This window comes from Peromyscus eremicus, chromosome 11 (assembly GCF_949786415.1).
Source record: "Peromyscus eremicus chromosome 11, PerEre_H2_v1, whole genome shotgun sequence".
NCBI lineage: Eukaryota > Metazoa > Chordata > Mammalia > Rodentia > Cricetidae > Peromyscus > Peromyscus eremicus.
Genome location: NC_081427.1, coordinates 39,546,313 through 39,571,402, shown reverse-complemented (window position 1 = coordinate 39,571,402; position 25,090 = coordinate 39,546,313). Strand labels below are relative to the sequence as shown.

General features: G+C 44.4%; 1 protein-coding gene across 1 annotated transcript in view; it reads left to right on the top strand.

Moving 5' to 3' along the window:
* LOC131922030 (chondroitin sulfate proteoglycan 4-like) overlaps positions 1 to 24,774 on the top strand; it is a 52,388-nt gene extending 27,614 nt beyond the window's left edge. Inside the window, exons 7-10 of the mRNA XM_059276756.1 lie at positions 1,223 to 1,354; positions 6,511 to 6,680; positions 19,624 to 19,816; positions 21,932 to 24,774. Of these exons, the coding sequence (XP_059132739.1) occupies positions 1,223 to 1,354; positions 6,511 to 6,680; positions 19,624 to 19,816; positions 21,932 to 23,973 (2,537 nt within the window). The 3' untranslated portion in view covers positions 23,974 to 24,774. The remainder of the gene's footprint in view (positions 1 to 1,222; positions 1,355 to 6,510; positions 6,681 to 19,623; positions 19,817 to 21,931) is intronic.
* Positions 24,775 to 25,090: the final 316 nt, after the last annotated feature.

The following is a 25,090-nucleotide window of genomic DNA, read 5'->3' as shown; positions in this document are numbered from 1 at the left end:
TGGCCCCCCAGTCTCCCTGCATAGAGGTCTTGCCTGCTGCCTTGTGAGTCAGACTGGTAAAGCACCCTGGGGATCTGGGTCGATGCTGGTCCATCTCCATTTCAGTGATGTACATAAGTCGATTTTCCACTTTACGGCATTCCTAGTCCCTGACAGTGTAGGAGTGTGATCTGCATGCAGATCCTTAATGAAAGTGAGGCCCGGTCATTCCTTTCCCTTCTCTTTCCACTCAGAATATGGTTAGCTTGACATGGATATTTGTTTGTTAATTTCTCTTATCTTTTGAGATTATAATATAATTATATACTATCCCCCTGCCCTTTCCTTTCCTCCCTCCCAAAGCTCCCATGTACCCTTCCCAACTCTCTTTCAAATTTATGGCCTCTTTTTTCATTGTTACATATGCGTGTGTGTGTGTGTGTGTGTGTGTGTGTGTGTGTGTGTGTGTGTGTGTGTTAAGGGTTGGCTGTTTGGCATTGGGTAGCCAATCAGTGTGCTCTTCCCTGGGAAAGCCTATTTCTCCTGCTCTCAGCATTTCCTAGTTGCCCACAGTTCTTTGTGCAGGGTTGAGCTGCGGTCTTCCTACCTTCTCTTCTGCATAGGTCACTAAAAGTGTAACTGTTTGTAGTAGTTGCAGGATGCTAAAAATTCCCTTCCCTTAAGTTTTGATTTTCAGTATAGAGCTCTCTTAACATTCCAAGAATTATTTATGTGGTTATAGACATATATTACTTCACTGATATGGATTGCTTTCAAAACAAATACAGGTGATGAGTATTTTTTTTATTTTCAAAAATTTCTCAGTGGTCACATCTGTGCTTTGTTTTTACTATGTCAGAGGTCAAGGGAATCTGCATTTTAACCTTTATTGATGTGTCTTAACTTTGTTTCTTGTCAATAATACAATCCAGTGTCACTTAAAGTCAGGGACACACTGAGAAATGATTTCATCAGTATGCAAACATCATGGAACATCCTAAGCAGGCTGTGACATCTCTGGGTGATGCAGTCTATGGGACCACAGTCCTCTGGGCTCTCTGTTGTGGATCCAAATGTATGTGGCATGCAGCAGCGTTTGATTCAGTGAGCTCAGTGGCTAATTAACACATTGCAAAACTTGCTATGACTTACTTGCAGGGAACCATGGAGGGAGAGAGCGTGGAGGTAGGTGACGTTTTTCAGGATAATCAAACTGACCAGAGTGTATCTTCTTCTTTTGAAGGAGCAATGTCAGGAGGCTTTAATTTCCAGGTGACTGACGGTTTGAATTTTGCACCGCGGCAAATCTTCAGCGTCACGGCCAGAGCTCTGATCATTAGCTTAGAAGTCAACAGAGGATTGAGCATCTTCCCAGGTAAGAGGCTTAGAGAGTGTTGGGGAGGGGAGGGGTTAAGTGTTTTCCTATCTATTCAGAAAACCCACTTGGATGGCACAAAGTGATGCCCCTCACTGTGGAGTGACTCTAGCAACATCTCTTAAGTCCTCTACCCCCCAACAGAATCCCCAGCAGAAATTTTACAGCAGCAAGGCTGGCACACTCAATCCTTCTGTCTTTCCCTCTGCCTCTTCCCTGGAGAAGGAAGGGCTGAGAAGAACGGTGGGAAGGGGTCATGGAAGGGGCTGTCTTTCCTGTCTGTGTAGTTTACTCTCCTTCTCTCCTTACAGACCCCAGAGCTCTATTATTCAGGCATTTGGAGCTCCATCTGCTGTAGCCCAGGCTGGTCTTGAACTCACTGTGTAGCAGCTGCATGTGACCTTGCACTTCTGATCTTCCTGCCTCTGCCTCCCAAGTGCTGGAATTAGAGGCTTGCACTACCATGCCCCGGGTACACGGTGCTGGGAACTGAACTCAGAGCCTTCCCTATGTCCTTTGACTTTCTTCACACAGCATGGATTTTGAATCGGAAGGTCGTCTGCAGCACCCAGGGCTTGCCAGTGTTTTCCCTTAGTGCTGGCTTTGAGTGACTGTTTGCCAATAACCTAAAGCAGGCTGGTACAGAAGGAGCTGTGAACCACTCTGGCCAACGCTCTTAGGAAAGGGGAAAGATTTACCCAATAGCAAGGGTAAAAAAATAAAGAGAGAAAAAAAAAAGCTGGAATTTGTTATTTCCACAAAAGCACTGAGGTGGAAACAATAACATCTCAACATGGCCTGAATGTTGGGAAGAAGGAAAGGCCAGAGCAGTCCTGTGCCTCATAACCTATTTAAAGGACAGACATTAGCAATCAAACATAGATGGAGAAGGACACCAATGACTTGATTTATTGTGGTCCAGCTAGCCAGCAATCCCCAAAACAGCAGTGCCTGCTTCTAACTTTATACAAGTTGAATGGGAGTCTCTGGAATGGGCCTGGCTTATTAAAAACATTTTTTTAGATGTATTTCTTTTATTTTAGGTGTATGAGTGTTTTGCCTGCATGTATGTCTGTGCACCCTGTTCATGCCTATGCCTGCAGAGGTCAGAGCAAGGCGTCAGGTCCCCTGGAACTGGGGTTACAGATGGTTGTGAGCCGCCGGGTGGCTAGTGCTCTAGCCTGGGATCACAGGGCTGGACACTGCACCCATATTTCAGTACTTATGAGTTAGGTAACATATCCTTGGGAAGTTGGTGGGCTCTGTGACTTAAGGAGAAAATACAAATTGGCGGCAGGGGCTGGAGCAAACCCTCCTGCTTCCGTAACAGACTTCAAGGAAAATGACACTTGGTTTGCTATTATTATTATTACTATTATTATTATTATTATTATTATTTACAGTAACTGCTGGAATGTTTCGTTAATTTTCATTGTGATGGTGGTAATGCTGAGGGTTGAAACTAGGCCAGCCCTCACCACTGAGCTGCGGCCCCACCCTTAAAGGTTCATTTCTAAGTTCTCAGTTGTCCTCAGCTTTTAACTTTGCAGAGAGAAACCTTTCCAAATGCAGCAAGGGATCTGTCACCCATGCTTCTTCTGTTATAAAACTTGATTTTTCCATGCTCTGTAAATTTTCTCTCCGGATAAGTATGAAACGTCTACCATTTCCCCCCTGCCCCCGAGGCAATTAGGAAGTCATTTAGTGTTTTAAAAAAACAAATAATCAGCCACATTTTAGTAATCAGAAAAACATGGTAATCTATTTTTAAAATTCCAAAACTAGGGTAATTGTGGCTGCTGCAAAAGATTAAGTACCTTTCATGTAGCTCAGCAAAGTCTGGTTTAATAATTAATGACAGTTGTATTAGAGGAAAGACAGAAACACCGTAGCTCCGACACTTCTGAGTTTCTGGTGAATGTTTTACTGAATCAGTGTAGCCGGAAAGAAAAATATATTAAAGCGGCCAAATTCCTGTTTGACCTTCAGAAGATCATGTAAAACGTCGAGTTTTTACAGCTTTGTGTGTGTTACTGGCCACAGTCCTGGTGACTGTTTCTCTGTCTAGCAAGTCTTGCGTCTACACAGCCCCTGCTTGTCTCAAGAGCTCACTGCTGGAACTCAGATGCTGGCCTCTCTCACAAACCCTCCCTGCCCTGTTGGCTCAGTTGATTGTCTTAGTCGCCACGTCTCCACCCTGCCTTGTTTCCTGTTCTAGCTCTGCCAGGAGGAAGAAGGAGTCTTCATACCCACCTCTCTTGAGTGGTGGTGATGTTCAATGCAAGCTCCTAACTGGAATCAGAAGTCCCAGAGTTCCGGTGGACCTCATGGCCCACCTGGTCCCACTGTTTTTCCTGTGTTAGCTTTCCCAAGTAGCAGGGACAACCAGTTGTATGTCAGAGTTACCTAGCATGGACATGATTCCTGTGGTTTTGTCACCTTGTCCCCTTTCCAGGGACCCACCTAACCTTGCTCAGCATGGCGCCTTCAGCGGTCCCCTGAGGGCTTTTTGTCCCAGCTGCTGTGTGGGAAGCTGTAAGGTGATGATAGATGCCACGTTCCGTATCTTCCTTGAAAGGTCCCATCCTCATCATGTTATGCCGTGTCCCGTCAAGGGCAAGGAGGCACGCTGTATCTTGCCTCTGGGAATGATGTAAGATGTTCGATGTCAGCCATTGCAGAACCATGTGGTCAGAACTTCCATATTCTAAAATCCCAGGGGAAAGTCAGTTGTTTTTGTAGAAGCATGATTTGCGTTAGAGGTATTGCAGGAGTAGAAAATCTACTCCTATTATAGGCTGGACATTCAGCTACTGATGCTTACATTTTGAATTACTACATTGGGTTATTATACAAATTTTGAGTGAAATAGTATATAACAACACAACTTCTGAACATCCCCGTTGGCAGCTGAAGGATAGGAGACTCAGGAGGTCTCAGTGTCTCAGAGCTTACAGAAGTCTTAAGCTCTCCAGGGAGCATAGCAATTCTGACCCCAAATCTCGAGCTCGTATCAAGTGTCCCCTCTCCTTATGTGTAGGCCAGCATTCTCTTATAGAATGTCAGTTCCCCGAGAAAGGGACATCAGGGTAGGTGTTTATTTTGTTTCCTAAGCATTACTGCTATATTGACATGCACAACCAAAAAAATGTGCAGCAAGTTAATAGTCACAACAATTACGTAGCAATGTTACACACTTTAATCCCTTTGGTTGGGGAAGTATTGCTACCTGGTGTAAGTTAGTAACAACCAAAAAAAAAAAAAATTTCAGCCTTTAAGAAATTGAATTCAAAAAAAAAAGAAAAAAGAAAAAAAAAGAAATTGAATTCACATCTGGTTCATACTGTACCATTTGCACTTCCTCTGCAGCACATCAGACTTTGGAAGTTTCTGTGTTAGCAACTTTGCACACTCAGCCTTGGCTTGACACTTATAAAATATGCATGGCAAGCCAAAATAATTAAGAGTGCATAGAATGGGAATGTTTTAAGACTAACTATACCTTCTATGCTTTGCCAAATTTGAATATCAGTTTTTAATAGTTACTCTAAGTGAAACATTTTTTGTGAGCTAAGTAAAATTAAAACATATTTTTATTGTATTTTATTTTAATGTTTCAGTTTGTCTTATTTTACTGCATACATTTTGAATACATATATAGATCTATGTGGATTTAACATGAATATATATATGTATATATGGGAGGTGTTCGTATGTATTTAATTGGCATGGGTTCTGTTGCCTTCTCTGTGACTGACTCTTCAAGACGAGGTTTTGTAAGCATTTTTCACATTGAATTCTACCATAGAGTTTGTTTGTTTAACTTCAGTGGTGGCATGGTGGAATATACTGTGGCCTTAGGCTGTAGATTTTTTTTGTTTATCCAAATTGTACTTGGCTCTTGTTCAAGGAATGTTGGTCTCTAGTGTTGGAGAGATTAACCCAGAAAGTATTGTGGTAATGCTGTAGAGGCAAGCTTCTGTAAGTCCAGAGTCAAGCAGTTCATCAGCAAAGGACCAAATTCTCCTGAATTCTGCACCTCCGGTCACAAAAGAAAGAAAGGAAATGACGTCAGTGGCTCTTCTGTCCCTTGTAGGAGGAACTGAAAGAAAGGAGAAGGAATTCGTAGTATATGCTGGAGGGTTTACTATTATACTGTGTAGACATATCACATTTTCTTTCTGAAAACCTTTTAAATTACGTTTGTTTATTTGTGTGTGTGTGTGTGTGTGTGTGTGTGTGTGTGTGTGTGTGTTCCAGTGTTTTGAATGACGCCTCCATAATGAGGACTCAGAACAGTCCTTGCAAATTTGGAAGTTATCCAGACCCAGAGCTGCCTTCTCCTTGGAATTATCAAATGCCTAATGTGGTTTTAAATATCAAATATGGTGGCCCTTCCTATCCAAGACCACAAAGGCTAAGGAAGGAGAGCAAAACTGGATGTCATTTAGGAGGCTTGATTATTATTGGATAAATAATTATTTTATTATTATATAGCTATAATATTATCATAAATAGCTATTATTTACTAATATTATTGGATAAAACTCAAAAGTCATTTACAAAGTACCTACTCCAAGGGCTACTGTGCAGAGGACTCATGCTAAAGCCCTTTTGAGAAGGTTAGAACAAGAAATGTGGGAAGATTCTGGTCCCAAAGAAAGCTTTGAGCAGTCAGACCTTCCATCCTACGAGGATGGTCTTTCAGTGCCCCAAACCCTGACATTCGCATGGCCTTTGATGCAGGCCAGGGAGCTTCCTCATACTTACTTAGGAGGCGAGCTCCACCCTCCTAGGACCCACAGTCTCTTGGGTTCCCAGCACCACACAATCAGATCTCTCTTTACATGCCCAGGGCTGAGCCGCAGAGGCCTTGGCACGGACTCTTTTCTCTAGGGAATCAGACAGATGCCAGGCCTTGGCTGGAGGAGAAGCTCTGAGAAGCTGGTTTTTCCTAGGGTTCAGGAGCAAGTCACGTCCATGAGAAGATATCCCAGGGATCACTACCCGCCCCCCATTGTCCAGTTTTGGATAATAGCTAGCACTCCCATTCATATCGGTGCGTTCTCCAGGCAGTTCTCAGAAGTCTAGAGAGACTGTTTGAGGAGCCGGTCACCTTTGTGTGCTTCGTACTTAGATGCGTATTTGAATTTTAGGTTCCACGAAGGCACTTTCGTCTCACGCCCTGAGAGCCGTGACCAGCGATGACAAGGCAGGAAACGGAACGATAACCTTTACAGTTGTCAGTCCCCCTAGACTTGGGAGGCTACTGAAGATGAACTCTGACAACCGCACAGAGGACGTTTCCGTTTTTACCCAACGTCTGGTGAGTCCTGACGTCCCCGTCCTGACACTGAGATGGGCTGTGGGGGCTGAGCAGGGAGGACCCATCATTTCCTCTCATCCTGCTGAGCCAACTAGACGTGGGCCACGACACAGACAGCTCATTTCATTTCAAACAGGAATCTTTGTAGGGAACGTAACATGAGAAACCGTTGTCGGAAACACGATGCTAATTTAGACTCTGAAAGTGACAAATGAGAAAAAGTACTTGGGGCTGGGGAGATGACTCGGCAGTTAAGAGCAAGTACTGCTCTTGTGGAAGACCCAAGTTCAAGTCTCACTGTCAGGTGGCTCACAACACCCTATAACTCCAGATCCAAGAGATCCAGCTTCCTCTCTTGGGAGCTCCACCTGTACCTGCATTCACATGCACTACACACATACACACACACACACACACACACACACACACACACACACACACTTAGAAATAAATAGCCCAATAGCTGGGTAGTGGTGGCACACGCCTTTAATCCCAGCACTTGGGAGGCAGAGAAAGGTGGATCTCTTGAGTTTGAGAGTTCGAGGCCAGCCCAGTCTACAGACTGAGTTCCAGGACAGTCAGGGCCACACAGTGAAACCCTATCTCGAAAAACAAAAATAAATAAATAAATAAATAAATAAATAAATAAATAAATAAATAAATCCTTTTGGGGGCGCGTTCTTTAAGAGGAAATCCAAAGTATGTGTAAATGTATATTTATATTTAATATGTTATACTTCATTTACTATATTATAATTGTGTGTATATGTAATTTGTATCCAGGGTGTTTTGAACTTCACTGGTACTCTGTTACCAGACCCATGGTTTACATAGCTTCCTATTGAAATGAATAAGTACTAAAAATTGTTTTGGCCTCCCAGCCAGGAATTGGGTGGAGCAGACATGTCTGTTTCTATGTTATTTCATTTTCTAAAAGTGACATTCCCAAATAGAATTCTTTAAGCATTCCTCTGGCTTGTCATTCGTCAACCTCCTTTTGTCTTGAAATACTGAGTCTGACAATTTATTTGGTTACAGCTTTGGGCCACTAATGAATTTTTTTAAATCTCAAATCACATTTAGAGGAAACAGCAAGGGTTCTTAACCTTTGAGCTCTTTCTGGATGACGAGATCAGACTTGGCTTTTGCTTTTCACTTGGCTTTTGCTTTTCACTTGTCTTTGTGCGTGTGCAATTGAGGGAGTGGATGATGAGGCTAGCCTAAGCTTCCAGTGTGACACTGAAAAGAAGAAGTGTAGTGTCTGTGGTCGGCAGATTTCTCCAGGGCACAGAACAAACACCTAGAATGAAAACTCCATTGTTAGGGGAATTAAGACGTGCCCAGAAGCATCAAAACATGCCTACGGCCAGTTCGCCTTCTGAATACTAACAAGAATGATATTATTCCTATAAGAGTATATTGCCTCTAGTTCTTGTAAAAAATGACTGGTCATTTTAAGTATTATTGTCAGCAGCTTTTGATAGCGAATATGTGGGATTTTAGATTAACATCAATATGATCTACATAAGTGTTAGAGAGTATGGTAGCTAGAATTAAGTAGCTTTTGCTGCAATCACAATAAACCCCCAAGTCCCAGTGGTTTTATTATAACAAAAAGGTTCTCCTCGCTTGCATCGTATGGCAGCTGTGGGGTGGCTCTGGAAATCTGCTGTCCACATATGTCTTCTTTGTTTCAGGATCTAGGGAATGGAACAGCCTCGCTCGCTCTAGTCACTATGCTGACGACAGCAAAGGGCAGCGCAATGGTGAGACATGGGGATAACTCTGCAGCCTGTGCTCTAGAATGTCATTTGTAGTCACATTTCATTGGCCAAAGAAGGCCACATGAGGTAGCCCGCTCTCGGTGTGCTGGATAAACACAGAGAGGAGGCACTGAATGTTTGGAACAATGGTCTAACCACCATGGTGCACTAAGATACAAACTAAAAACAATGTATATGACTGAAAGCCAGAGTATATTTTTCTCCAGAAACAAACTACCTTTACAATAGAACACATTTGTAAATAAGAAATTAATGCATCAAGCCAAATATAAGGTTCTGGGCAAGCCAAGTCTTGATTGAATAAAATCTAGTTACTTTCAGATTGTAATGTCTTCCCTGCCCTTTCTAATTCTTTCTGCCTTTGTGAACAGATAGTTGGTATCCAGGAAACCCTGTCATCCATGACAAGTGTGAGCCACAGCAAGAGAAGTGTCGTGTGGGAGCTCAGAGCTGCACAGGCGTGTCTGAGACTGTTCTCCCTGCGGACACAGGGGCAGGCTACAGGGTGGAAACAACCCATGCTGTTCCACAGATCAAGGGGACAGAGAGAGGAGTTGTATCAAATAGAACACAGGCAGTGTTTGGCTCTTCCTTCCCGTGGTGCTTCCCTCGGGTGAACATGCACCTGCCATTCCAGAGGTCTGGTTGAATACTTAGACTCGAAGGACAAAAAAGAAATTGTTGTATCATCGGTAGGGTTTTATACAAAGTCTGTGTCTGGCTGTGTACACAAGGCACACGCCTGATGTAATAATTCCTTTCTCCCTAAAACATCATCTCAGATATGTCTATCATTCGTATAATTTCCACCCACCAGCTATCTGGTGCCTTTGTTGTGTGGTATGGGGAGAGTTTATCATTTAGGTATCAGAGACCTACTGGTGACTGCTTGTGACTGGGCAGAAGTTCCTTGGCACAAACCCAGGAGAGCTAGGTTACCCTTCTGACTTAGGGCAAATCACATAGCTGTTAAACCTATGTTTTGTTATATTTAAAATGGGAAGAGTCATAGCAATGATCATTGAAACCACATTCATATACATCATGTACGAAGCACTTTTCATAGCCTACCATTGTATTATTCCTCTCCACCTGGACACTCAGACCTATACAGCACTTGTGTTCACACACAGCCTATTGATAGCAGAGCCAGGGCTCTGGATTCTAGGTCAGGCTCCTATGAATTAGCCATGGCTTTCTCCTGGGTGGTTAAATGTGGATAAGATAGTAATAGATATAAAATGCATAGCGTGTTCCCCACACTTAATTGAGGTTCATTGAGATGGAGAGCATTCTTCGAATGATCAGGAGAGATGCATGCTAGAAACATTGTATTACTTATGCATCCTAGGGGTATCAGGCCCACCCAAAGGCCATAGACATACAAAGTCAGGAAGCACACAGAGAAAGAGAGAACTCAAGGGCCAATGCTTCCATTGGATCCAGTGCTGTCCAAGCACCTTTTCCAAGTGGAGGTTGAGTGGGTAACTTTAAATCAGACAGGAATATGTTCTAGGAGGCCACGTGGTGACTTCGAGGTGGTCATGTGACCTACCTGCATGGTTCAGGTGGGGTATGAGGATCAGTGGGGTCAGTCACACAGGCTACATTAGCTGTCCCTTAGGGAGGGATCACCATGGAGCAGTTGTTTAAGGTGGCCTGGATAGACCACACTGGAGAATTTGAATGAGGAGCTCTGCAAACCGGCGTCAAAATGACTGAGAAAGTCCAGCTGCTATTCAAGATGGATGGGGAGGCGACCGGACATCCTAGGGGTAGCAAACACTAATTAGATGGTGGCTAAGGCAGACTAGCTTTCTGTTCTTGGATATGTGAAAAGTCCCTTTCTACTCCTCAAATTTAAAAGGCGAGTTTCCCAGGGGGAGGCAATTGTCTGCTACACTGGAACTGGCTGGCGTTTGCCCTGATGTGCTACAGTCATTTAATGAATGGAAATAAGGTCGTCAGAGGAGAGTGACATTTGCCTTACCTTATGGCCCACTTCTTCTTTCCTTTCAGTTCCCGGTGTTCTCAAACACATTTCCCTCAGGGATGATGAGAGGAGAGGGCTAAGGAAATAGAAGAGAGCTCAGGCAGGGTCTGAGTTTTCCACCCTCGGCCAGAGCTCAGGCTGGAGGAACAGGGAGACCTGAGGATGGGGATCTCCAAGGGCTGTCATGTGACAGTCGTGACAGTTGGAGCAAGAGGGTGTGGTGGGAGGGGAGCAGTGGAGAGCTACTGCAGAGACGTTTCAGGGGCGTACAGGGTTAACTATCTACGCCTGTCACTCTGAAGACCTTGTCTCTCTTTCCACCTCAACCGTCGACCGTCGTAAAGAAAGTCAATAATGTGCTTTCTAAAGGAGAAGAGAATACAAAGGAAACCCCGGAGGAATAAAAACAAAAACAAAAACAAAACCATATAGTGGCGCATGCCTTTAATCCCAGCACTCGGGAGGCAGAGCCAGGCAGATCTCTGTGAGTTCGAGGCCAGCCTGGACTACCAAGTGAGTTCCAGGAAAAGGCGCAAAGCTACACAGAGAAACCCTTTCTCGAAAAAACAAAACAAAAAAAACCCAATATACGAACTCTGGTTCTTTCGGGGTCATAGCTTATTTTGATGTTTCAGTGTGCATCTTGTTTTCTGAAACACACATGCGCGCACACACACACACACACACACACATGCTCACCGGCTTTCCGATGGTGTGACACAATATGTATGAAGAGTCACCTTAGAGGGGAACAGGTTTCCTTTGGCTCATAGATCCTGAGGCTTCGGTCCATTGTCAGCTGGCACTTGCACTGGGGCTTGTGAGACGCACAAGGTAGAGAAATGCTCACGTCCTGCAGGTCTGGAAGCAAAGAGAGAGAGAGAGGAAAGGGTATAGGGGCAAAGTTTGCAATATCCCCTTTAAGGGCACATCCCTATCACCGGACATACCCTTAATGATCTCTCTTCCTCTTCAAGGTTCCACCCCCTCGCCCCGATAGCACCAAAACCAGGGAACAAAACCTTTAACACACGGGTCTTTGGGGGACGTTTCAGATACAAACTATAGTGCATGCTTTGACGAAAAAGCAAGATCAGAGAACAATACAATGTTCAGTTTGTATCAAGACAGAAAGAAGCGTCACCCATTCATACAGTATTAATGGTCACTAATCTGAACGCATTCCAGGGATAGGGAGACGGCACAGGGGTAAGAGCACTGGCTGTGCAAGCGTGAGGACCCGGGTTCAAATCCCCAGCACCCACATAAAAGGCTGGGTATGGCTGAATGTTCCTGTAACCCCAGCATTGAGAAGGGAGAGACAGTGACCCCCGGGAGTTCATTGTCAGCAAGCCTAGCCAAATGGTAGGCCTTGGTTCAGGGAGAGACCTGCCTGAAGGCGATAACGTGGAGAGTGAGAGAGGAAGACGTGGGACATCCTGCTCTGACCTCTGCGTGCACAAGTGTGGGTTAAAGCGTGTGCACACTCATGTGCATGCAAACACACACAAACACACGTACGCGCACACCATACACCACATACCCACATTAAAACTGAAAACGTTCCAATCTGGGTTAGTTTATATGTTCAGAAATAAACTTTTGTTTTTTTTTCTTGTGACTTGAGAAATGGAAGACGCTCGCCTTCCTGCTTTGTCCCCTCCACACACCTATTCCTTTTCCACGTGCAATGATGGATAGGCTTTGGCGCAGCCTAAAGTTCATAGCCTCTATCAAACGGCACCCTGCTCAGTTCCCAGGCATCTTAGAATACCTCAGATTTACCACCTAGCAGCTTTAGAACATTTGGAAAGTAGAAATGGTGGTGACCAGCTATGGAGGTGGAGGGGATGACAGAAAACATGTCACTTGGACTGGGGTCTGCTCAGTGGGTGCAGCAACCCTTGCCTCAGGCTCTGTGTTAATGGAGTGGGAAACTTTCATCCGAAATCCCCCATGAGGATCCCGATTAGCACATACGTGCCTTCATCAGGCCTCTTCAATGTAGTGGGGTTTAAAAAAAAAAAAAAAAAAAAAAAAGACAGTACTCAAGAAGTAATTTCAGTTACATAAAAAGTTCAGAGCTGTTTTGCCCTGTGTAGCTTACCAAATTACAACTAATTACAACTCGACTTCCTAGATCAGCTTTTCTACTCACATTCTAGCCAAGTGACCTGCCAAGTGTTCAAAAGGGACATTGTGGGCAGTTGATGGCTGAGTGCTCTTTCACCTCTTCCTTCAACCGAAGGAATTAATTTGTCCTTGGCTCTCTACCTGCCAGGGCCATGTGGTGAGATTAAACTGCGTCGTTTGTGTCTAAAACACATAGTTTCTTTGCTTGCGATGGATAAACAGAAATAACCATTTTTTATCAGTGCTCGTGGGGAAAAAATAGCGTATGAAAAATCTTGACTGCCTTATGCTTAATATACTTTGGCAAAATAATTGCAAGGAAATATTTGTGATGCCATCGCCCACCATTATTTTCTTAGCCCAGAATAAATTCACTATTTTTTCAATCCATGTCATGTCTGCCTACCAAGATAAGCAAGTGGCCCGCCTTGTTTTTCAGCATCGAGTCCTAAGGGGGTAAAGCTAACCCGCAGACACTTTTGCAAAAAATCACGTCTCCTGAAGAATTAAACATAGACATCCACAGAGAAGACAACCGTCAGACTCAAATTGCGTGAAAGCTCTCTTACAAATTTGGAGATGATACTGTCCCTTTCCAAGAACCCGTGAACAAAGTAAGCCTCAAATTCCACAAAACACGCTGATGGCGTCCAAGTCCCGCTCACAGCTAATTGAGTGATTTTCATTCCACCGCTTGTTGCGATCATTTAGAGTCATTAAGACAGCAAAGTGTTCTGGCTTTGAGGTTTATGACAGCCAGCCTCTTTCCTTCCCCACCAAGCCAGTAAATTGCATCTCGGCTATTGTGATCTTGTGGGCAGGGTGCCATGTCTTGGGCTGTGCTGCTCCGGCAGCAGAGATAACAGTTTTCCAGGACCACATGGAGAAAATTACAAAGCCATCCTTTTCAAATATTAATTTTGTCCAATTACTCCTTCCCAAATCTGGACTTATTGCTTTCATAGTACGTATGTATTTTAGAGAATTATAGACACATTTCCCAAAGGCTGTAAATTAATTTATTGTTAATTTATTGGAGAGTAAAATCAGCTCAATGTCTTATTAGGCTTTTGTCTTTGGATCTGCTGAGTAGGGAGGGACCAGTCCTCCTGTCATCCATGCTCCTGCCTCACCCATCCTGTGCCTCCTTGGGCTCACTGTTTTAGTGGCAACCAGCCTCCCTTGTCAATGTCGTTTTCCATCAGTATTTTTCTCTCAGTGATTTTGTTCGGCATTATACTTCGCTGGAATATGTGGAGAGTGTTTTTCCATATGTAGTGGGGTTTTTTTTTGTATTGTCACTTAGCCACCAATTCATTGTTCAAACTTAAGATTGCCTGACGGACCTTGGCCCAATGGCTTTGAATAGTCAAAAATGTTCTGTTAGAATGGCTGGCTCTTTCTATGAAAAGGCAGACAGCGCTCACTCCCATTTTAGTGAGGAGGGCTTATTCCCTCTCCTTGTCGTCAGTTCCCATGACCACACAGGGTGGCTGCACTGCTTAGTTTTGTCAACTTGCCACAAACGGAAAACTAACCAAGGGAAGCTCGGTTGAGAAAATGCCTCCATGACATCGGGCTCTAGGTAGGCTGTAGGTATTTTTTGATTGGAAATTGATGTGGGATGGATGACCCAGCCACTATGGGTAGGTGTCACCATAGGGCAGGTGATGTAGGGTTGTATGCAAGCTAAGCGACCTTGGGAAGCAAGCGAGTCAGTTCCTGGCTTGAGCTCCTACCCTGGTTTCCCTTGATGACAGACTGTGACACGGAAGTGTAAGCCAGATAATCCCTTTGGGACATGGAAGTGTAAACCGAATAGACGCTTTGTCCCCCCAAGTTACTTTTGGTCATATTTTATCACAACAACAGAAAGCAAGCAAGAACAGTGACTAAAAGCGTTAGAAATGTCTTCTTTCACAACTATGGTGCCCAGAGTCTGAACTCCATCCCACTGGGCCTAAACCCTAAATGCTCTTGGAACGTATTCCCTCTCCACCAGGGAGACCACCATCACGTCTGTAGAGAACAGCTGGGCACAAACATGGCAAGATTCCCACAACTGATCAGAAAACCCGGCAGCACAGGGTATCCATGACTGCAGAATTACCAGGAGACAGGCTGTTATAAAGTGAGGCTGACTCTCCTTAGCAGGAATGGGCAGAAAGGGCATTCATTCCTGAATGATAACACTTAGAAATCTCTACTAGAGATTGGCAACAGACTACTGCACCCAAATAATTGTTGATGAGTTGTGGTTCATGACCCTGAATGACTGGATTGGTCTCTCAGCAATCTACTAGAAAGGCTCCAGAAGTATGTCTATAACTATCTATAACTATTGCTTTCTCTCACAGAAAGGATTAAATCCTCATTTATATAGAAGAGTCCCGAGGGCCTCATGCCACTCTAAGAATGTAGATCTTCAATAAAATGACCAAATGAGGCCACCCAAAAGTTTATAATAATGAAAGAGCAGAAGATAGAATTGGGTGTCCTGATTTAGTTATGTACAAGTAGAGTAGCCGCTGACAAGAACAGGCCCGAGTCTCTGGAACTTGTGAATGAATGTTCCCTTTCATGGAAGACTTTGCAGGTGCAGTTAATAGTAACAGGATTGGAAGAGTGGCCTGGATCATCTCGGTGGGCCTTAAGTGCAGTCACGTGTGTCTTTTCAAGAGGGAGGCAGAAGGAGATTTACATTGACAGATGAAGAATAGGCAGCTGACTGACAGGGGAAAATAGGATATAGATATGATAGGATGTCAGGCCAGACAACGAAGTGGCATTTGTTTGTTCTGGTCATACTTTCAACTGAGTCTCCCCATTACTGGGCTCCTGGAATTTCAGAACACATCTTCTGAATATATAAGCCAGACAATCCAGGCTCTGGTCCCAGCTCTGCTATCAACCAGCCTTATTTATTCATTTATTTGTCTCATCGATGTGACAGAGTGCCTGGCAGAAAACTGAGGAAAAACGGGTTTCTTTGGACTTACAGTTCCTGGGGAAACAGTCCATCATGACAAGGAAGTCACGGTGTACAGAGTCAGGAAGCAGAGAGAAATGAAATGCCGGTGCCCAGAGCACTTCCTGCTTTCTCTGTACCCCAGCCCAGGAAATGGTGCCACCAACACTAGGTGGGTCTTCCACCTCAATTAACCTAATCTAGAAAATCCCTGTCAGACACTCCCAGAGATTTATCTCCATGGTGATTCCAAAGCCCATCAAATTGCAGTTGAGATTAACTATCACACCCTAAGTTGGGGCAAGGGCAGAGTCCTCCAGATGCTCATCTTTCTAACTTTCCCAGAAGCCTCTCGGCTGTAAACTGTAGCCTCCTCATAGAAAGCCCAGTAAGATCTGAGAGCCAAATCTCTCTCCCTAGCATTTGACTATTCTTGGAGATTACATAGTAATCACGGATATGAGATAGAAATTTGATCCCAGAAATCCAAAGTATGCTTTATTATCTTCCCTTTAATTAAAAGCTACCTGTGGAGAGTTTTAAGATTTGGAACCAATGCTGGAGGAAGGAGTGATTTCTTCAGTGGTAAGTTGTCCATTATTTAGTAAGCAGCCCCCAAACTGGGCTCATGCAAACACTCTCTCTCTCTCTCTCTCTCTCTCTCTCTCTCTCTCTCTCTCTCTCTCTCTCTCTCTCTCTCTCTCACACACACACACACACACACACACACACACACACACACGCACACACCTCTCTCAAAGTAAGAGGGAGAGAGATTTGTTGGGCAGATGAACAAATTCACTGGGAGTGGAAGAGAGATGATGATAGGGCGAATGTGATCAAAATACATTATATGCATATGTAAAATTGTCAGAAAATGAATGAAAATATGTTTGAAAGGTTTGGAAGTATATACACTCATTCACAAGTGACATTGAATTATAGCCTTGTTAAAAGTCTTAGAAAGGACTACATTGGGGGTCATGGGGAGATGGAGATGAGAATTGGGAGGGTGGGGACAGACCAGCACATCAGCACAGGAGATGGTGGCCACTTCCTGTCTTCAGTGTACAAGGCTTTTGTGGGTTGGTTCCTTCATCCTGCCTGTGTTGGTCGTCATAAAAGGGAATGTTGTGTCCTTCCTAAAGCAGACAAAACAATGAGAATTACTCAATGTATTAAGCTTTGTATTTGGAAATAAGTTGTGGAATAATTACAAAAAGTATAAAGAGTTCACATGTTCTATTCCTCCACATTCCCAAAATTTTAGCATTTAACAAGACTTATTATCTTTTCACACACGTTTTCTCAGCACACATTTCTAAAATTAAGGCAAGTTTCTTATATTATCACAGTATAATTTTCAAATTTATAAAATTGACATTTGTTACAATGTCAATATGCAATTTAGATGTCACGTTAAACTTTCCCAAATTGTTGCAATAAATGTGCTAAATAGGTAAGGGGAAATTACCCACAATATAAAAAACATAACATTTAGCTGACATGTGTCTTTAGTGTCCTTTAATTTGGAACAATTCCTTAGTTATTAATATAGTGCCTTTTATGACCTTATTGTTAAAATAATTTATGACAATTATTTTATGTGTTTGTAAGGTGTGTGTGTGTGTGTGTGTGTGTGTGTGTGTGTGTGTGTGTGTGTCACAAGACAACTTGTGAGGGTTAGTTCTCTCCTTCCACCTTGTGGGTTCTGGGGATGGAATCAGATCGTCGTCCGCTTGGTGACCAAGTGCCTTAACCAGATGGACCATTTTGCCAGCCCAACTTTGCCGTCTTTTAAGAATATAGGACAGTTCTCTGTAGAGTGTTCCTCAGTTGGATTATAATTTGATGTTTTACCTAATTTTTCCTTTTGATCACATTTGGAGTGTATATCCTGGACAGGGATTCAGGTTGTGTATCCTGGGCATGGTTCAGGTTGTGCATCCCGGCCATGGATTCAGACTCTGCATTCTGGGCAGGAATACCAAGAGAGCTGTGTGGTGATATTGCGTCCCCCAATTTTTTGTGCACCTTAAGAAATTTATCTGGGGTCAGAGAACAGAACAGCCACTAGATAGATATAAAGGCCAGAAAATGGTGGCACACACACCTTTAATCCTAGCTTTCTAGAGGCAGAGATCCATCCAGATCTCTGTGAGTTCAAAGCCACACTGAAAACAGCCAGGCATGGTGACACACGCCTTTAATTCCAGGAAGTGATGGCAGGAAGCAGAAAGGTATATAAGGCGTGAGGACCAGGAACTAGAGCTAGTTAAGCTTTTAGGCTTTTGAGCTACAGTTCAGCTGAGACCCATTCTGGATGAGGACTCAGAGGCTTCCAGTCTGAGGAAACAGGATCAGCTGAGGAATTGGTGAGGTGAGGTAGCTGTGACTTGTTCTGCTTCTCTGATCTTCCAGCGTTCACCCCAATACCTGGTTCTGGGTTTGATTTTATTAATAAGACCTTTTAAGATTCATGATACAGAGCTGCTGGGTCATCTCAGAGCTTCCTACCCGATGCTCACTTGGTCCTGAGGTTGGGGATGTTGTCTATATTCATCATGGCAGCCATCTCTCCCTGGGTTTCCATTTTCTCTACTTTCAGGGAATGATCCTCTCTTGTGACTAGTAAGCATCCCATGAGGACATACATTGTAACCATTTACATATCCTGTGTGTCACCACTCTTTAGCCTGTAGTTTTAGTAATCATTTTAGGATTCTTACCTGAATTGTTATGGCTGTTAGTTTCCAAGTGATAGTTTTTCTGCTTCACTTATCCATTGAGATTCCACACTGTTGGCTTTCTGATGACTCTTCTTTTTAAGATGGAAGGTGGCTGGACAAATCTAAATGGATAGGAAATAAAAACCCACCACCCTCCTCTCCTCAGTCCCAGAGTCCAGGTACTTCAGTGGTTTATCCATATGTACTCCACACAGTGGAGATCCACACTTATCCATAGTTGTTCTGAAGGTCACTTGGGTTTTGGTGATGAAGTTCCTAGCCCTTTGCACAGGTTTACCATGGTTTCAGTCTCTCTTTCTGGGCCTCCTCCCAATCTCTCTCTCTCTCTGTCTCTGTGAGAGAGAGAGAGAGAGAGAGAGAGAGAGAGAGAGAGAGAGAGAGAGAGAGAGAGAGAGAAGGGACTTACAGATGAAAAGCCACCTATGAGAAATATAAAATGTGAGGGATGGATTTCTAAGGATCTTGACTCAGACAATACAACTGTGTGTATGTGGGGGTTTTGTTTGCTTGTTTTGTCCTGTCTTTTGTTGTTGTTGTTGTTTGTTTGTTTGTTTTTAACCAGATTGTTAGAGAAATTTGGACTCTGGCTGCCTATTTGCTAATGTGAATTAGTTTATTTTTTTAATTTTTTATTTTATGTACATTAGTGTTTTGTCTACATGTATGTCTATGTGAGAGAGTCTGATCCCCTGGAACAGGGGTTACAGACAGTTGTGAGCTTCCATGTGGGTGGTGGGAATTGAACCCCGGTCCTCTGGAAGAGCAGCCAGTGCTCCTAACTGCTGAGCCATCTCTCCAGTCCCCAGTGAATTAGTTATTTTTAATTCTGATAGTGGTGGTCACTCTTTTGCAAGTCACATCGTATGAGTACTTCCTGAAGTGTTTACAGATGAGATTGTGTAATGTCTAGGATTTGATCACAAATAGTCAGACATGGACAGAAAGTAGGCAGTGCCATCCACAAAAAAAAAAAGACTTGTTATATGAGCTGTTAATGCCTGGTGCTGTCTGTCAAGTAAGAGGGTTTAGTAGTACACTGTTTCCATAGGAAAGGCACTCCAGAGCGTGGCCATCTCAGGTCACCTGCTTCTCTTTCATGACTCCATCAAGTTTGAAGTAGAATCTCCTAGCTGTGAAAAAGAAGTTTTTCACATGTTTCACCGTGGTTTTCTTTTTTTTTCCTTTAAGCAAATACATGGAATAATTTGAGCATGAATATAGTAAGCCCTAAAAAGAGCATGTCTCCTCCAGTTAGAATGTGTGTTGATCCTTGTATCCCAGCAGCTGGTTGCTAACTGTTCTTCCTTCTGGCCAGGTCAGTGAAGGGCTGATCCTATACCAGCATGTGGATCTCGAGAACACAGGGTGGGCGTCAGAAGACTCCTTCACATTCACGGCATCCTCCCCTCCTGCAGCATTGGGTCCAGAGGATTTCCGGATTACCATTTCATATGAAGCCAACGAGTCGGGCCAGTCGGGCCGACAAAGCCGGCTGCTTGCCAATACAGGTACTGCCTCTGTTAATCCCACTGGTTGAGAATAAGACCACTACCACAATTTAAAGCCAAGTTTGAAGCAAGCCCTAATTAAATACTGGCCAGGTGGATAGGCCAGGTCCTTACCTAGGTTCCTGGGAAATGGCCCTGAATCAGGTTTTGCAAGGGCTTAAGAAGGAAAACCCATAATTCATTGCATTTCCCATCAGGTCCAATCAGGGGTAAAAATACATCCTGACATATTTCCTGTCTAGGTACCTCCCACCCACATGTGATCAAGCACATCCGGTGCAGATGGGTCAAACAAACTTGTTTAGGGGAGTGGAAACATGGCTTGTTATTCCCATAGATAATAACCTCCAGCATTTCAGGCACTATGTGTCCTTGGGCCAGGGGCTTGCAAATGAGAGGCATTTTTGTTTCATGGATCTCTAAGGCATAGTCATTAAAACTTAAGATGTCACTTGGGCTCTCACACCACCGATTGTCTGTTGTAGAAGAGAGAAAATAATCTTGGTGTCAATGCCACGCTATCGCCCTCTTCAGTAAGACGGACACAGTTACAGCCACTGTTAGCTACCCTGCATGCCCCCATGTGTTTCCTGTCATGGGCCTAAAGGTGAGGAATGTGTGTGGCTTTAAAGGATCTCTTTATGCCTCCAAATGGGAGCTTTATCCTGCCCATGACTGAAAGTTGTTGGTAAAAATGAAAACGATGAATGGAAAAGAATTAGTGAAAGCTGGGCCTGTCTCCATAGCAAGAGAAATTCAGGAAATGAACATCTTATAAATGAACGTACAGGTTTTAAAGCTTGCTGGCCTGGAATGTTGACTTAATGGTTGTTTGCATTTGTTTCCCAATTGTTCTCCTCCTCACTTCCTCCCTGTGCTCTGCTCCAGCCATTTCCCCTCTTTCCTCAGTCATTCCCACCTCTGCCTTCTGCCACATGTGTGTTATCATCTCCACTTCCCATCTCCCTTCAGGTGATGCCTCTTGTACTGCCATGACCTCCAAATGCACAAACACACACACACACACACACACACACACACACACACACACGAGGTGGTATTGTGTTCCCCGAAATATTGTGCACCCTAATAAATTTATCTGGGCTCAGAGACAGAATAGCCACAACACACCTTTAATCCTAGCATTCCAGAGGCAGAAATCCATCTGTTCAAGGATACAGCCAAGCATGATGACTCATGCCTTTAATCCCAAAAAGCGAGCCTTTAATCCCAGGGAGTGATGGTAGAAGTCAGAAAGATATATAAGGCATGAGGACCAGGAACTAGAAGCATTTTGGCTGGTTAAGCATTTGGCTGGTCACAGTTCAGCTGAGAGCCATTTGGATATGAGGACACAGAGGCTTCCAGTCTGAGGAAACAAGATCAGCTGAGAAGTTGGCCAGGTGAGGTTAGCTGTGGCTTGTTCTGTCTCTCTGATCTTCCAGTGTTCACTCCAGTAACTGGCCTCAGTTTGATTTTATTAATAAAAACTTTTAAGGTTCATGCTGCGCGTGCGCGCGCACGCGCGCGCGCGCGCGCGCGCGCGCACACACACACACACACACACACACACACATGCACACACTCATAAATCTTGATTTTTTTTTCCAAGTAAGAGAAAACATGCGACATTTGTTTTTCTGTGTTTCACATCTCCAAGTACATTTGTTTTCCCAAAAATGTCATGATTCCTTTTTTCTTTATGGCAGTGTAGGATTCCACTGTATATATGTACACATATATGTACCATATTTTCTTTACCATTGATCTGTTAATGGACACCTAGCCTGATCTTACATCCCGTCTACTGTGAATAATGCAGCAGTAAACATAGATGTGCAGCTTTCTCTGTGGGATGCTCACTAAGAGCTCTTTGACTCTGCACCCAAGAGTGTAGAGTTAGATGATGGTTCTATTTTCGGTGTTTTGAGGGACCTCTGTTTGGCTTCCATAGATGTGTTTATGCTAAAGTTTTATTTTGCATATGCTAATTCAGGTGCTTGAGCAACCTGGATCTTTAGAATAATCCACTGAGAGGTGTGCTTGGGAGAGAAAGCTTTCTGACCTTCACCTGCAATGTCTGATTAAATGTCTCTTCTTTAACTGTTCCAACAGGAGCCTCTGTAAAGGAGGGAGGTGAAGTTCTCATTGACCAATCTAAGTTAGATGCTTCCAACCTCTTACTTCAACTACCCCAACCTCAGCGGTCTTCCCACGAAATCTGGTTCCAGGTTACAGCTCTTCCTTGCCATGGAACCATTATGGTTGGAGACAGAAACATCACCACAGGAAAACCCTACTTCTCCCAGCATATAGTTAATGCATTTGGAGTCACGTATCTTCATGATGACTCTGAATCATTGGCTGATAATTTTACCTTTGCCGTTTGGCCAAACCCAAAGAACAAGTCCACTAGCAAGCCAGAGGCTGACTTTCTGGAAGAGATGTTTAACATTACCATCACCCCTGTGAATGATCAGCCTCCGGAATTGAAGACCAAAGGGCTTCGGTTGACAGTTCTCCAGGGCAGTATGTTGGTTGTGGGACCTGAAATCCTAAAAGTAGACGATCTAGACAGTCCTCCAAATGAAATCCAGTACGTGATCATCCGTCATCCCAACAATGGCTTTTTGGCAATGGCTCACGATCTGGACACCACTGCTCAGCACTTTACACAAGCTGACATCAATAATGCTCAGGTGTGGTTCATCCAAGACGGAAGTCGGTCCTCAGGAGTGTTTTATTTTAGTGTGACTGACGGTGAACATCGCCCTCTCTACAAGCTCTTCCACCTGGATGTCATCCCCATCACCATCACTCTGGTGAACCTCACAGACCTGCTTCTCCCACAAGGCCAGACCACCGTCTCCGTCACCAACGCTCACCTTTCCGCAGTGACCAATGGAAGGAGCCTGCAGATCGTCTACAGGATGACACAACCCCTCCAAAGTGGCCACTTGCTGATTGAAAACCAGGTGGTCACCAGCTTTGGACAGGAGGATTTGGACTCGGGAAGACTGTCTTACCACATGACCAACCTCACAGCCTCCGGAGATCAGCTGCGGTTCTCCCTGTTTACGGCCGAGAGCAACTTGACAGAGCAGACGCTGGGCATCAGAGTGCAGCCTTTACTGCGGGTTACACAGCACCTGAAAGTGGCCAACGGGGTGGCCCGTCAGCTGCAGAGAGAGGACCTTGACGCCACCGAGCTAGCTAACAAGACAAATAGTGACCCCACATTTGAGGTGACGCAACCTCCCACCCACGGACGACTCGTCCGAAGAGCAGTGGACAGCCCTGTGATGGAAGAGATCACTCGCTTCACCCAGAGGGACATCAACCGAGGTGAGCTGGTGCTTGAGCCGTGTGCTAATCTAACAGGCACGGACAGACTGAATGACTCCTTCACCTTCTTGCTCAGCGCAGACCGTGTGCAGCCAGCAATAGGTTATCTGGCCTTTACCATAGTACCACCAGACCCCTTACCTTTACAGACATCTACACCACATGTGCCTTTATTTATCACTGGAGAGAGCCTCATGGCCTCAGTTTTCTTTCAGAAGAAACTTATGGCTTCTATTATAACACAGACAGAAACTCCAAAGAATCTGACCCATATCAGATGGCAGGGGACAGATTCCTGGGGACAGCTCAATGGCAAAGAACCAGAAGGAGATGGCAAGGTCTTCCCCACCAAGGTCATTTGGCCACATGCTGTCACCAAAGCCATTCCTGGGGAAGCCATACAGCCCAGAGACAGCAGTTATCCTCTGATGGTCATCATACCCTTGGGTGCTGTTTTCCTCCTCCTGGTGGTGACCGTGGTGGCTCTGTGTGTCTGGCTGCTGAGCCGAAAGGAGGAGAAGGCTAACCCTCTTCTGCAGCCCAAGACCAGCCTTGAATCCCCATCTCCCAGCTGTAGAGCAGAGAGGAGTGGAGCCGTTCCCACCGTCACGGTGACTCCCCTGATGAGGAGCGCCAGCAGCCCAACTCCCAGTCTCTTCCTGCCCCCACGGTATGATCAGATGGCCTCTCCGGGGACTGAGCCTGTAGAGAAATGTGCTCCTTGGGAGGCATGGGTGAACCTGGATCCTGACATGGCCAAGCTCTGTCGACAAACCAACCCAGCACTGAAACAGAACCAATACTGGGTATAAATGGGATCCGCCCCCACCCGCTCTCCCACCTCTCTCTTCCACCCCTCCCTCTCGTCTACTTTCTCTCCCTCCTTTTCCCTCTCTCTTTCCCCCATCTCTCTCTCTCTTCCTGTCTCCTCTCCTCCCTCTTCCATATCTGTCTTTCCTTGCTCGTATTGACCACTCACTGCATACAGGCACTAAGATCGGGACTGGACTGTAATGATGAAGGAATGAATGCTGACTGAACAGGAAGGCCACCCTAACTACACAGTCGCTGTCTGGTGCTCTGACAGCACTCCTCGGCTTTCCACAATGGGCATGTTTCTGGACCTGCCATTCTCAATGCATATGTCTCTGTTAAGAATTACGCTCCTCACTAAGGTCCTACTGAGTATCTGGGTTCGACAGGAAGCAGAAGCATCAACTTGGGGCATGGAGTTCAAGGGGGGAAGAGTTGGTGACTTTTCATGGATGCGTCACTCTTGGTGAGTCAGCAGGAAGTGCCAGTTCTGTCTCCACAGAAGATGTCATTTATTACATCAGTGAGTCTATTTATGCAATCTTGATGTGTCATCTTCTCCTCTGTGGAGCCTTCTGGGTTGGCTTCCTCATGCCTTGTTCAGATCGCAGGGCAGTCTGACCGCCTTTGAGGAGAGTCACTGAGTACTTCATCAAGAAACTTGGTCATTCTGATCTAGAAAGTCAAGAAATATTATTTGAAGCCCCGAGGGATACAAAGATGTGTTAAAAGCTTTAAAAAAAATTTTTTTGGATTCCTTAGTTTGGCATCTTTTTATAATAAATTGAAATAATGACAAATATGTAATTGTCTTTTTGAACCATGGACAACATTTCTGTCACTATGAAATGAAGCTTTAACATTTATATTAAGACTGCCTTGAGCTGCGGAATACAGCACCCCACAAGTGGTCTGGACTGAGGCAGGCAAAGGCTTTCTGCGAAGAGGAACATGGTAAAGATTTTAGGTTTGTGGACCACACATGGTCCCTGCCATTTGTTTTTCGATTGTTCGTCCCTCTTAAAACGAAGTTGGTTTTAAGAAAATGTAAAGAAAGTGTTGGGTCCAGACCACTAAAGTTTATTAAACCAGAAGCAAATTTTATTCCAGAAAAAT